The sequence below is a fragment of the Botrytis deweyae genome (assembly GCF_014898535.1).
Source record: "Botrytis deweyae strain B1 chromosome Unknown BDEW_056, whole genome shotgun sequence".
Classification (NCBI taxonomy): Eukaryota; Fungi; Ascomycota; class Leotiomycetes; order Helotiales; family Sclerotiniaceae; genus Botrytis; species Botrytis deweyae.
The window spans coordinates 185,759-199,381 of NW_024066263.1; the positions used below are offsets into that span (position 1 = coordinate 185,759).

The 13,623-nt window shown below is 43.8% G+C and overlaps 3 protein-coding genes across 3 annotated transcripts; 1 reads left to right on the forward strand and 2 right to left on the reverse strand.

The window, feature by feature from the left end:
* Positions 1-5,411: 5,411 nt before the first annotated feature.
* Positions 5,412-9,661, reverse strand: EAE98_012005 (uncharacterized protein). The gene is made up of 5 exons (XM_038959629.1): positions 8,902-9,661; positions 7,119-8,793; positions 6,490-7,061; positions 6,307-6,428; positions 5,412-6,255 (listed from the first exon to the last, which is right to left on the reverse strand). Exons 1-5 carry the CDS (start codon positions 9,246-9,248, stop codon positions 5,873-5,875), a joined length of 3,099 nt encoding a protein of 1,032 aa, XP_038804053.1. The 5' UTR covers positions 9,249-9,661; the 3' UTR covers positions 5,412-5,872.
* Positions 9,662-9,935: 274 nt separating this feature from the next.
* EAE98_012006 (uncharacterized protein) lies at positions 9,936-10,944 on the forward strand (the record flags this gene model as incomplete). Its single annotated transcript, XM_038959630.1, has 2 exons — positions 9,936-10,084; positions 10,200-10,944. The coding sequence occupies 2 exons, from the start codon at positions 9,936-9,938 to the stop codon at positions 10,942-10,944; spliced, it is 894 nt and encodes a 297-aa protein (XP_038804054.1).
* Positions 10,945-12,163: 1,219 nt separating this feature from the next.
* EAE98_012007 (uncharacterized protein) lies at positions 12,164-13,327 on the reverse strand (the record flags this gene model as incomplete). Its single annotated transcript, XM_038959631.1, has 1 exon — positions 12,164-13,327. One exon carries the CDS (start codon positions 13,325-13,327, stop codon positions 12,164-12,166), a length of 1,164 nt encoding a protein of 387 aa, XP_038804055.1.
* Between the last annotated feature and the right edge of the window lie 296 nt (positions 13,328-13,623).

The window sequence follows — 13,623 nt, forward strand, 5'->3', positions numbered from 1 at the left end:
TTATTACGAGATGCGAGATTTTCAATTATGTTTTATGTTTTATGTTTGAATAGTACCTATAGATGGGTAAATGGGTTGGGATATTCCAGGGATGTGTTTATGTCACGGGAGCAGAAGAGGATGATTAGATGTATATACTGAGAAATGGAACGACTTCATTACAATATCTTGATTTGTGCCTGTCTTGTGCTGTGCTGTGCTTTGTGAATTGTGACTTTGAATAAAATTGTGCTACATTTTTCTGTCTCTTGACTGCTTTGACCTTGAGTTAGATGCGAAACCCATCTGCCGTTTTGCAGTACCCTTTTTCTCCTTTACAATTCTGAGGCCCCATCCACTTCATTCTCTATTACTCTACGTTTCATTTCCGTCCCCTTCTAGGCTCTCTCTTTGATACAGATCTTCACTCTTTCACTCATAACCTTCCGAGGTATGTCAAAGTCACACAATTAAGCGCCTTTTGCTACCCATTCATTAGCCAATAGTTCGTACAGCCAACCCCAAATCAACATAGATTTATTTCATTCTATTATTATTGTTATTAGTGTTATTGTTGTTATTATTTTAATTACAATCATTTTTAAAATCTTTCTACCTTGTAGTCTACCGTACAAGCTCCAATACAAAAAAAGATAATCCAATCTCCACAATTTGAAATTTCCTCACGGATTTGGTGCCTGGTTTATCCCATCTTGAACTTAGCAGACAGATTGAGACCCGCTGGTTCGCGGACGCTTGAATGGGAGCTGGGTGATTAAGGCAGGTACAAAATTACTTACTGTATGTGTGGATAACTTAATACCAGAGGACCTGGCCATTTGCAGGAACAGTTGTGAATTTTGGCAGGTAAAAGTTACGATGTCACCCGGGAAACAAGAGGGATGCTACGATAACCAGGGGAGGGCCTGGATAGACAGGGGATTCTCCCTGCTGGGCTAGCGATATGGAGGAATCCATCGTGATTGTAGCCAAAGGTCACAGGTGTATCCATAGCGTGCCTTGAAAATTGGAGCGATTGTACGGAAATACAACTTACAAGCGTGAAGGAGGGAAAGGAATGGTCCACAGCGGAGATGGGTGCGTTTTCTGGATAGGTGGCTTGCTCGTTTTTGCCTTCTTTGCGACTGCTGGTAGAGAAGCTCGAGGTTAATGCGCGTAGCTATGGTGGGGCAGTGATTGTTTGCTTCCGTGCGACTGTTTGGGGAAAAGAGCTTGTGAGGGTCTCTTCCAATTTCATTGCTGTACGGAGTAGTTGGTGTTCGTCGCGACTCGCGATGATTGATGTCTTCCTCTTCCTCTGCCTCTGATGGGTGGAAGATCTTCGGAGAATTTTTGTAAACACGATACCAATGCGCAACATGCTGAATTGTGCCTGAACGGGTATACGCGCTTGCCCGATGCTACGACAGCGACAGCGACAGCGACAGAGAGTGCGAATGCGAGTGCGAGCGGTGAACGGTGAACGGTTACAACTTACAATGGCACGGTGACACTTTGTTTCTGCCATTGCCACACGTTTCCGGTCCCCATACCTAGTCATCCACCGCTCCTGAATTCGAATTTCGAACTCCATCGAAGAACGTGCTCCACCGCACCAATGAATGCAATCGGCCCGCGCCCGCTCTTCTCATGCTCCACGCCGAGGAACTTGAGAGATTTTCCTGTTGATGTTCCGTCCACATCTCGATTCCCCATCCGCATTTTGTATTTCCTCGGTCGGGGTCTCCACTCACCACTCCGTACTAGAATTTAATTTGGAAGAAGTTGGAAGTGTGGAGGATGGAGAATGGAGGAATCTGGGCACGGGGAAACTTTCGTGGCAGCGTTGATAGAATGCGTGGAGCCCGAATCTAACCGCAAGCTGTGGCATTATCGAGAGACAATATCCGCTATTCTCCCAATGGGCGGATCTCAATACCGATGCGGGATAAGTATAAGGTTAATTTGTCTTACTTTGATGCTATCGATATTGATAGGGACGGTGAGTATCGATATGCGATGGATAGGGGAAATTAGATGACGATGCATTCGTTGTCGATTGTGAGAGAACAAGGGGAAGGAGGTTGGGGAATTATCTTGGCATTTTGGGGGCCATTTCCCGCAGTATATGTCGTGGCATCAAAGTCTCACCGTCTCGCGATATGTGCATGGACATGAAAATCTACTCCTTTTCAATTATGCTACGTCGGTTATGAAAATGGATTAATGAATGAACAAGTCATCACAAATGTACAGGCAATTAATGGAAACGACCGAAGTTCACAATTGCCAAGTCAAGGGTCACCCCTTGGAGATAGGGAAAAAGTCTTAACGCTCATGAAATGTCAATTCAGGGACGGATGAACCTGAGTATGGAAGATTCTGCTTTGGTGAATTTGCGAGGGCCGATTCGCATGAAAGGGTGAACGATTGAGTGCTCGGCCGCCAAGGACGCAATCATTCCATGCTACCAAGACCCCAAAACTCTTGGAGAAAGCGATCAAGAATGATAGATTGAGGTTCCGGGCAACGATTTTTCTCATCGCTGTATCACATCAAAGGTACCTGCGAATTACCGTGTGGTAAAGCTACTTGGCGGTACGTTGATTAGATGGGAAAATGTGTATCCAATATCGAGAAATGTCGCCTTTCGGATTCTTGGCTTCAAGAAGCCGTTCAGTTGAGTCAATAAACGACTTTGGCTTTGTATTGTACTTGGCAAGCGACTTTATAGATGAAGTGCAGAACATGAAGCATAAGCTTCATCTTTTTTCAGCTGCTGGCTTGAAGTGTGTGACCCAAGGTATTACGACTTATTAATTCCACGATCTAGAATTCATCATATTATGTCTCGTTGAGAATCTGCCTGGGCTTGTGTTTATCGCTGTTTACACTGGCCAAGGCTTGGTATTCGATTACGAGTATGTAGGACTACAAAACTGGAGTAAATGTTACACTGGGAATTAAGCCGGAAGAATATTCGCAAGCCTTGAGTGAAAGCTGAATAGTCGTTGGGAGAATACATCAGGAAACTTTCCATTGCATTGATTCCTTCGAGCTTTACGGATACCGTAACAATGTCAGTTTGAAATAAATGAAGCAGTGGGCGGAAAGGTAAGTGACACAGTCTTTGAGAGTGTGGTCGCTGTACTCTGAATTTTCTCTCAGCTCCGAAGAGGATATTGCAAGTGTGATGTTTTCGGCCAGGGTTAGGTTTTCATACCTGCAGATAATTTGATAATGTCCCTTTCTATTGTGGACAATGACCACAAATGGTACAGGTGGAATTGGACAATCGATCATCAATGTCCTGATTCAATATGGAATTTTAGGCGGTATGATATGGGATTTTATGGCTTATGTGCCAGGCGTCATTTTCGGCCATGGTGCTCGTCTCTTGAAGCATTTTCCATCAAGCTAGAGAGAAAGTTTAGTGCTTTGTCGGCTCGTGGGAAGCGAATGAATTCGATCTCATGAGATTCTTACGAAAAATCATGCCTGGACGGCTCAGATGGAAGTGTTCTCAACACGCTACACTCATTCATGAGATGAATCAAGTCACTCTTCAATAGCTTTTAATGTAAATATCAGGAGAATGTTATCCGGTGTGCATTGATTCCCTCCTGGAATCAAGTACTCGGCATCCGCGTTCTAAGAGGAACATTCTCCTTCAAGCTTTATACGAAAATTGAGCGATATCGCAATGCGATGTAGCGAAACGTGTAAAACGAATGGGAAAGCTTCCAGAAACATACCAATATCATTTAGTCATGATCAGAGAATACAAATACATACTCTAGCTTCATTGACGCATATTATCATAGATTCAAATGGTTTCATTTTCTCATCTCTACGAATATCAATGACAACTCACGAGGACCGAAGTACGCTCTGAGATTGTAGTACTCTGGTTTTCTTGGGATAAATAATGTCAGTGCAGATATAAACAAGTTAATCAGGCGATATAAAAATCATATATCGAACTGAAAGATGATTGATACCAAAGTCATTACATCTCCGGTATTGAGTGAAGAGTTACCGTCTAATTGCGCTTTGTACGATAGTGCGTGTAGCCTAACGGAGTTGAATCCTTGAAAATGGAGGAGAGGAGTATCGCAGCAACAGCCTTAGCAAAAGTATATGATGGATGATAATTAGCATGAGAAGTACTCTGGCATATCAACAACACGAACTTTTACACTATCTCTGAATCTTCCCGCCCCAATCAAACCACACCTCACGTCCTTCGATTTCTGTGCTTTCACTCCCGTCCATTCTGCTACACGATATGCAATGCGAGTGATACTTTTGTATTGTTCCCGGTCAAGTCCCATTCTTCTCAAACCGTTCAAATGATTCGCCATCGGTAGCTTCATTACCGATTATTGACAAGCAACAACTAAGTAAGTAAGCATCTCCATTTCTAAACCACAATACATCACCATCGGAATATACAATTCCAGAAGCAACACCTCGAGCCAGCCACCACCAATCCACATCCCAGTCAGCCACCATACGCAAAGTACCCTCACTGGAACATACCTACTCCTCCAGGAAACGAATCGCCATCCTCACGTACAAGAGAATCCATAGCACGGAATGGTGATCCCCTATCACCGATCAGCTAAAGCTACTAATGGCCAAATTCAATATGAATAGCTACTCCGGTAACGTACCTCCATGCCTCCCGATTGCGTCATTACATTACATCAAGACTAACCCCGCAGAAGTCACCTTGAGATTAGAATCCCAATACCAATCCCAATTTCGACAAGCCTCATTCACAGAAACGACAGTGCACACACAATTCGAGTATCAGTTTGGCAAAGAGAATTCGTGATATACTCACTCGTAGAGAACTGCCACATTCACATTGCTGGGGTGTTCCAAAATCATCAAGACCGAAGAGCGTAAAGGGGATTTTGAGTTAGCGCTACGAAGCAGAAAAGGAGGCACAAAAGAAAGGGAGGTATGTGTTTGTTTACCTTTGAGATCAAGATACCAGGAGTCTGTCTAATGGAAAAGCAAACGAAGATTGGCTTGACTAGTAGCAAAGAAATCATTGCGAGGAGCCCTGATCGATGCTATGGGTACGTACCGTGCTGTAGAGTCTATGTGCTTACTGGGATCAAGAATGAAATGAAAGCTCGTGTTTGTTGAAGACGATGCAAACAAAGTCAAGTGAGGAAATACCGTTCTGTTGAGAAATCCCCGGGGGGAGGGGAAATATATGGAAGTGACCACATATTTTCCTTCTCACAATATGAGTGACTTTTTACTCTTCGGATTTGGAGTAGAAACACTCGGTACGACGCCCCAAGCAAGTGTCGAGCAACTACAAATGATTTGGTATTCAGTTGGTTGGTCACTCAAACCTTTACATCTCCATCCACACACACACCAAACAATCCACCCCAAAAACAAAACAAACATTGGAATCAAGCATTCATTACCACCTTACTAATATATCCTATGCTATTCTATACCATCTTATTTCCATGCATACATGTAGTAAACCATCCATCAGACCATCCATCAAGCTATCCATCTACAACATATGATATTTGTTTGTACCCAGCCCATCGATCAATCATAAGTATTTACTTTTATTTTGAGCTCAAGAATTCCCCGTCATCATCGTTCAAGTCATGATTTCGTGATGCAGATCACTCGCATTCATTCCTCCAAATTGGAACGAATACATTGCGGTGTCTGGATCCATTTGGTGCCATATCATACCATGTAATAAAATCCCGTCTGCGCACCAGCCAGACAGGCAAATTATACATCGATTTACCTCAACATATCATCGTAGCATCATACGAATCTCCAGTTACCCAAAAAACCATCTATCCATCACAATGTTATCTCACACATTACCTCGATTCATCAATCAAGCTCCCTGGGCCAATTCTTGCAACTTAACCTTCTCCTCATCCGATAATGCCTCATAAAACTCATTAAACCCTCCTACATTTTCTCTTCCAGCCTTAACAAAGAATTCGGTCAAGTAAGCTTGCGTCTCATCATCTCTGTTTCTTCCGAAACCCCCTCTTCCCTCTCCAAATGCCATGAGATCTGCCTTTGTACTCGACAAACCTAGATCAAGTACACTGGGAAGATCTTCCCATGAGTCATCATCTCCATCTTCATCCGCGAATTCTGCTGCTGCTGCCGCCGTTGCTGCATTCTGAAGTCCTGATGCTGAAATAAGTTCTTCAATGAGGACTTTGATGATTTTCAACGATGCAGGAATGATTGTGTATTTATCGGGGTCTGATTGTCGCGTTAGTTGTGGTGGGGGCGTGAAGTATGATCCGTCCTTACTGAGTTTGGCCTTGGATCGAGTCATGATCCGATTACTGGTTGGAATGATTAAATCACCCTTAACCATGGTTTGACCAACACGTGGATCGTTGAGACTGAAAATTTTAGAGAGTGCGATGACACTATTTATGATAAGCCTTCGGACGATCGAATTTACGAGTAGGATTGGAAAGAGAAACTTACTTTTGTCTAATCTCATCATATCCTGCAAACATAACTGAATGCTCCAACCATTTGCTTAAAACGACTTGTAAACCACTTTGACCGTTGATTTCAATTTGGTTCAAGAATTCAACAACATCGTGTGCTCCAACCAAAGATAAGCGAGCAAAAACCAAAATCAAAGATTGGATGAAAGGAGCAGCTTCTGCTGTAGCAAGACGTGTAGCAACAGCTCTCAAGAGTTGTGGTAAATATGGACCAAGACGTTCTTGACCAGCTTTCTCAACAAGTTCGGCTGCAAGACCTCCAACTTCTGATGCTGCATTATCTTCCACCTCAGGACCAAGTAATCTATCAATAATGACTAGACAAACTTCCAAACCTGATTTATTGCTTTCATCATGCCAAGCAAAGACTTGCTGATGATCATGCATAAGCATATACTTGATTGCCTCGGCACCTGGTCGTAAAATACCACCTTCAGTTGTGGTCATCAAAAGTCGATTCAACTTAGGTAATACGGCAGCAACATATCCAGCTGGAAGTGGTTCCGATCCATTCTCGGTAAGAATAGTAAGTAAGTCTGCGGCAAGCTAGAAGAAAATATCAGTATTGAGCATCAAATTATTGAGAGCACCAGAAAGATTTACCTCTACCAAAGGATCATCATCAGTTATAGATCCCACATCAAATGCACCGATCAATGAAGGCAATACTTTAGTACATAAAGCTGGGTAGCCTGGTCCACCAGTGAATGACTCAACAACTTCTTCAAATGATTCAGTGACCAACATAGTCAATTGAAAGTTCGAGGCACCATGTTTTGCAAGAACAAACAATAAATCTAAAGCTCCACCTTCATCTGCAAGTGTTACTCTTGTATCCATTTGAATTGCAGATCTCAAAGATTCCACCAACGTAACAAGAAGATCATCTGCAGATTCAAGTTCTGTAAGATCCTTTGAGTGAAGGAATTCGGATATGGAAGCAATAATTGGAAGTTGTCGATCAGCAGGTACGTTGTGAGCTAGAATGTATCCTTGAATAGATTTTATACAAGAAACCTTGACAACTTCAGCCTCATCCAAGTTGACACCTCTGACTGTACGATCAAGTAATCCAAGAGAAACCTGGGGTAGACTTTGTGCAAGATTACCAGCCACCAAATATCCTCTGGCACGCAATAATGGCTCTTCTTCTCTGTTGATGGAATAGTCGATGAAAGGCAAGAAAGCTTGGGAAACCTCAGGGCGGATCTCCTTGCCACAATCCAAGAAATCGTTTGTGAGTTGAGTGAGAAGGAATAAAACTGCCTCTCTCATTCTCCATGAAGCGGCGTCCGAGGAGAAGATCATTTGGGTATAGGCCAATAAACCTTCCAAAGCACCATGAGACAACCACTCACCAAGTTTGATGAGGAGGTCTCCACAAGACATTCTGAGAGTGTATTGTGTGGTAACTGATGATTCCTCTGCCAAGAATAAATTGACATCAATATCCCATAATTCTTCCTCTTCCTTGAGAATTTGTGCATAATTTACAGCAAGCTTCATAACGTCAACAACCCAAGGAGTCATAGCTGCACCAGCATTTGCTTGTAATTGAGTTTCGAGTTCTTTTTGTACCGGGGGAGCTTTCAAGCATGATTGTAAAAAGTCGAGCTCTTCCAATACCAAGAAATCCAAAGTGTATGGCAAATTATCCGCATCCTCCATGCGACCTGGCATATCATTATCGACATACATCTCTTGAAATATAGGTTGTGCCATTGACAATTCCGCCCAGGTAGCGCTGAATAAAACTGGACTTTGTGGAAGTAACAATGTTGGGAAAACCGATTTGATCTTCATCAAGGTCTTAACAACTTGTAACTTTAATGCAATAACTCCACGCCATTGCTGATCGACTGGTCCATCCTCTTCAGATTCTTTTGGTGGTGGAGGTAGAGGTTGCTTCATAATAGCCACAAGGAATGGTGTCCAGTCCTTTAGGACCTCCTCTGCAAATGCTTTAACTTCCGCTCCATGTTCGTCCTTGACCATTTCCATAATATCGAAAGTTCCTCGGAAAACAGATACCGATAGTGCGCGTAATTTTCCTAGACGTGCTTCATTGACTGCTACACCATAGACAGTATTGACAATATCTCGTGCGACGGAGAAGAATTGATCTTCACTCAAACTCTCCTCGACAACATCTGCTAATACTTTCAATGATCCATGTAGTTGTAAATCTGTGCCGGTTTGAATGATGTGTAGGATAGTTGGGAGGAGATCTGGCCATTGATCTGGATAATCGACATTTGCAATCTTGCTAACTACCATACTGTTCATTCAATTGCAGATTAGCATGTGCGCTTTTCATGACATCAAAATGCCCCTCCATCAGCCTATCCAAGACCAAGAACTTGTCAGGAACAGAAATTCCACAAACCTAGCAGCACCCTTAATCTTCCTTGAATCTACATCACTTGTAGCAATTCCCAACATTCGTGCTCTAATCTCTGCCTTTGCGCCCTCCTCAATCTGAATGGTAGGATTGCCATTATCATCATGACCAGTCCAATTCTTACTCGTAAAGTTCTTTAGATTTAATAAAGCAGCTTGTCGAAGTTCTGAAGGGACGGTTGAATGAGAAGCAATTGATGCAAGCGCAGAAGGAAAAGCTGGATCGTTTTGAGCAGATTTAAGAAAGATTTCTGCTTGTCTGCGGGGTCCATCTGCAGATGATTGTGTATCTGCGAGTATTTGAAGGAGTTGTGTCTCGTGCTGTGAAGCCATATTTGATTCTTCAAATTAAGAAATCGAATGTAGAAATGAAATGAAAGAGAAGAAATAAAGGGAGAGGTATCTCAAAGGATTGAGTGATACCTTTTTGAGGGGGGTTGTAGATAATGGGGTGGGAGTGAATAAATTTGTGAGAGAAGTGTTGGAATTAATTCGTAGTCGGTATCACGGTAAAGTTGATCGTCGTGGTTGAAATTCGCGTTTGGTAAATTGATATGATTTGACCTCATCATTCACCAATCATTGGTCTAGATTTTAGAGTTTGGTGGTGGGCAGGTTGGCAGGTTGGTAGGTAGGTTGGTAGGTCGGTAGGTCGGTAGATCTTATCGATTAGATTCTCGAGCTTTCCTCGAAAATATTCTTACTGTAGGAAACTTTATCAATGATCGACATCATATGTTGAGATGTGTACCGTAGGTAGGTAGTCGGTATGCATTGGGAGACAGTGAATTTCCAATAATGATATCAAATGACAAGATATGTATGTCATGATCAAGTAACGACAACTACCACCACATACCTACCGTCCAAGTCCCAAATCAAGCAAGCAAATCAGTGAAGATTCCATATCAACCACTAGGCATTCTCTACCTACCTAGTAGTCGCCCCTCAATCATCAAGCTCTTCAACTCTTCCAAAAGCAAGTCACACACAACTCGATAACCACCCTTTCCATCCACAATGCCGGCACGCCCTCCACCCCTCAGTACCCCTCACTCACTACACACGCATCTCCTCTCCTTCCTCACTCTTTCAATCCATACAATCTTACACGCGCGCGGTCTCTATCCTGAAAATACCTTTCTCCTAACGCGCGCATTTAATTTCCCGTAAGTTTACTGGTTCTCTTCTTCTCAGTCCCATTTCCTATCAATCTTGAGGTTTTCCTCTATGTCAGATTGCCAATCTCTCCCCTCCCCAAACCCTCAATTAACCATTTCCCAGTGTCCCTCAAAACCGCCACCCAGAACTTTGCGCCTACATAAACTCCTGCGTCAGCGCCATAACCCCTCACCTACAAGCTGGAACCATCAATACCGTCTCCATAGTAATCTACTCCGATTCCCCCGCAGTCGCACCCTCGTCCTCTCCCGCCAATATCTCGTCCTCTCCTCCCACAAAACCTTATCCATCTTCGTCCCCCTCAGTCCAAGTACTCGAACGCTACATCTTTAATCTCTCTTCTTTCCCCTCTATTCCCTTCAACGAACGCTTTACATTCCTCGAAGGACGCGCTCCTGCAGATATAAATGCCATTCGCAATATTGATGTCGAAGAAGAATTACGTGCTTGTTTAAGAAAACTAGCCTATAGTGCGAGTAAATTGGAGGACTTGAAGAATCCAGAGGAGTGTACCTGGGGAGTTGTTATGGAGATGAAAGAAAATGAGGGAGAGGGGAATGCGCCAATTGGACATCCACAGCGATGGGAACCGGCAGTGGCGGAGTTGCAAATCCCAACTGAAGGCGCGACAGATGTAAAAGGAAAGGGAAAAGCCAGAGATGATGAGCCGGAGGCTAGGAAAGAGAGTAGAGTTGGCAAGGCAAGAGGAGGTATAAAGAGTACAGCTATCAGGGCAGTGGAAGTAGGAGATTTCATCATGGAAGCTTGGATTGAAGAAGGAAAAGCCAAGTTTGAGAGTCGAGAATCGCGCTCCCGAGAAGAGGGTCAGCAACATGAGTATGAATGATGAGCCATCATTAGCACCCAGACGAACAAAACAAAAGGGCGTCTACACCAACAAAACTAGTACTCGCAGAGCAGGAAATCAACCGTAAGATATATGCGCCGTGGAGCCGGCAAATTCGGGTCTCAAATCGTAGAAGTCTACCTACCTACCTCCCTATACAATCTTCGACTCAATTGATTGTGCTTGATCATGGATATGGATACGCAATCCCTCAACACAGTCGGAGTACTCTACTTCATTCCTGTCTCAAATTCCAAAACTCGAAATCTAAACTGAGAATTTAAAGGGAAGGGAAGGGAAGGGGATTGAAGAACTGCAAGTGAGTATACCTACCTACCTACATAACTACCTGGGCAGAGAGTCATACATACCTAGGCATTTGAAGTAAGTAACTAAGACTCTAACTATGCGTAAAGATTCCATCCACGCATCCATACAAACCCAAACCCAAACCCATACAAACCAAACTCAACCATCCACCACCCAATCAAACCATCCACCACCCAATCAAACCAAGATCCCCATCTAAATCTTTTCTCCGAGCTGGCAAAACTTAGATTCTTGATATGTATTTATATACGAATATCAATTTTGATATTATATAATATGATATGATATATATGTATGTAATATAATATGACACGATGCGATGCGATGCGATGCGATGCGATGCGATATGAAATGATATGAAATGATGTGATATGATATGAAATGATATGATATGATACGATATGATGCGATACGATATGACACGATACGATATAATATGATTCTAGATCTCTCTCTCTCTCTCTCTCTCTCTCTCTCTCTATCTATCAAGTCAAAATGTTACCGCTTCATCTCATTCTTCCTGTGAGGTGAAATGGTGAAATGGTGAAATGGGATGAGATATGTGGTATGCTATGCTATGCTATGCTTACTGCTTACTGCTTACTGTTTACTGTTTACTGTTTACTGCTATATGCAATGCAGTGTAGTGTAGTAGTGTAGTGTAGTGTAGTGTAGTGTAATATGATGTGATGTAATGTAATGCAATGTAAAAGAGATCCGCTGCCGCCCATGTTAAGAAAAAGATGATGACGATGACGATGACGATGACGACGACGACGATGACGATGACGACAATGATAGATTTTCATCCCATCTTTCTTTACCACAATTCCTTCCTCAAACCCAACCCAACCCAAACCCAACCCAAAACCAAAACCCAACACAAACCCTAACACCATCCATATTTTTCATTTCCCCACCACTCCACCTCCTCCACGGTCCCCTCTCCCTCACCATACCACATCAAGCTGGCCACGCTCTCCTCCTGCCTCTCCACCTTCCGATGGATACCCTTCTCGCCCAACTCGGACCGATTCAACAAGTCCTCCACCAACGCTGTCGGATTCCAAAACTGCACCTCGTTCATCTTCCACTCGCTCGCTTCCCTCTGCGCCTCGCGCAACACCGCTTCCAACTTCTCCGCGTTCTCCGCACTGTTCGATTCATCCTCGAGTACCAAGCGCAAGATGTGCAGACAATTTCCCGAGGAGGGGGAATCGACGGGGCCGTAGTAGCCGCGGGTCCAATAGGCCCAGACGCGGGAGCCGGGGGATGTGCCGGCGAGCGCGCCTTTGATTTCGGGGGCGCGTCCGAAGATGGAGACGGACATGACGTTTTCGCGGAGGTGGTGCCATTGGATGGTGGGGTGGTCGGGGAGGAGCGCGATGTGGGTTTTGTGGTCGTTTGCGCGGGAGAGGACGCGCCGGATGTAGGTGGTGTCGAGGTCGCAGAGGGGGGGGAGGTCTGCTTCTTTGAGGAGGGTGGTGGGATGGGAGGAGGGGGAGGGGGTGGAATGTGCGGGGTTGGGTAGAGGGGGGAGGGAAATGTGCGAAGAGGGGAAGGGATGCCAGCCGTGATTTGCGTAGAATTTCTTGCCTATGTCGGAGAAGAGGATGGAGGCGGGGGTCTTTTGACGTCCGGGGATGTTGGGGTCGAGTTGCCATGTTTTGAGGATATTGCCCAGGTCTGTCATCATTCGAGAAGCATATTTACGGCCTCGATTTTTGGGAGGACAAAAAACAGATCCAATTGAATGAATGATGACTTCTTCGACTTTTCCTTCTTTGGATATAAAAGCTTTTTTGCGGAGGGATTCGCAGGAGGCATAGATTTCCCGGTTGTTTGGAGGGGCGGATTTATCGACTAGACACCAGTAGGTTATTCCATCTTCCGAGGTCAAGGGAACGCTGGCGAGATATTGTTCTCGATGAAGATAGTCTGATTTGGAAAGTGCTTTGCCCCATTCTTCATAGTTGAGATTCCACGTTGCTAGCTTTTCTTCTGGGGTTGGGTGAGCCAGATGAAGATCTGGGGAATTGTAATCTGGAAACATGTTTGAAGGGCAGGTAAGTAGAAAGTAGAAAGTAGATTGAATGAAAGATATCTTCCTACAAATATAGATGAATCGAAACTTCTTTGTGAGATTTGGCACTCTAATAAAGTTATTCTGTTCCCTCTGTTGTGGGGAATTGAACTTTGATAAGAAGGTAGATATGTGGTAAATCTTAACAAAAGAAAAGTAGATAGATGATAGCATGCATTTCCTGTGGGGAAAGGGTCCTCTTTGAAGGAAGGGATGCAATATCTACCTTCTAAATACGTCTTTTAGGTCAACCCATCAGACTAACT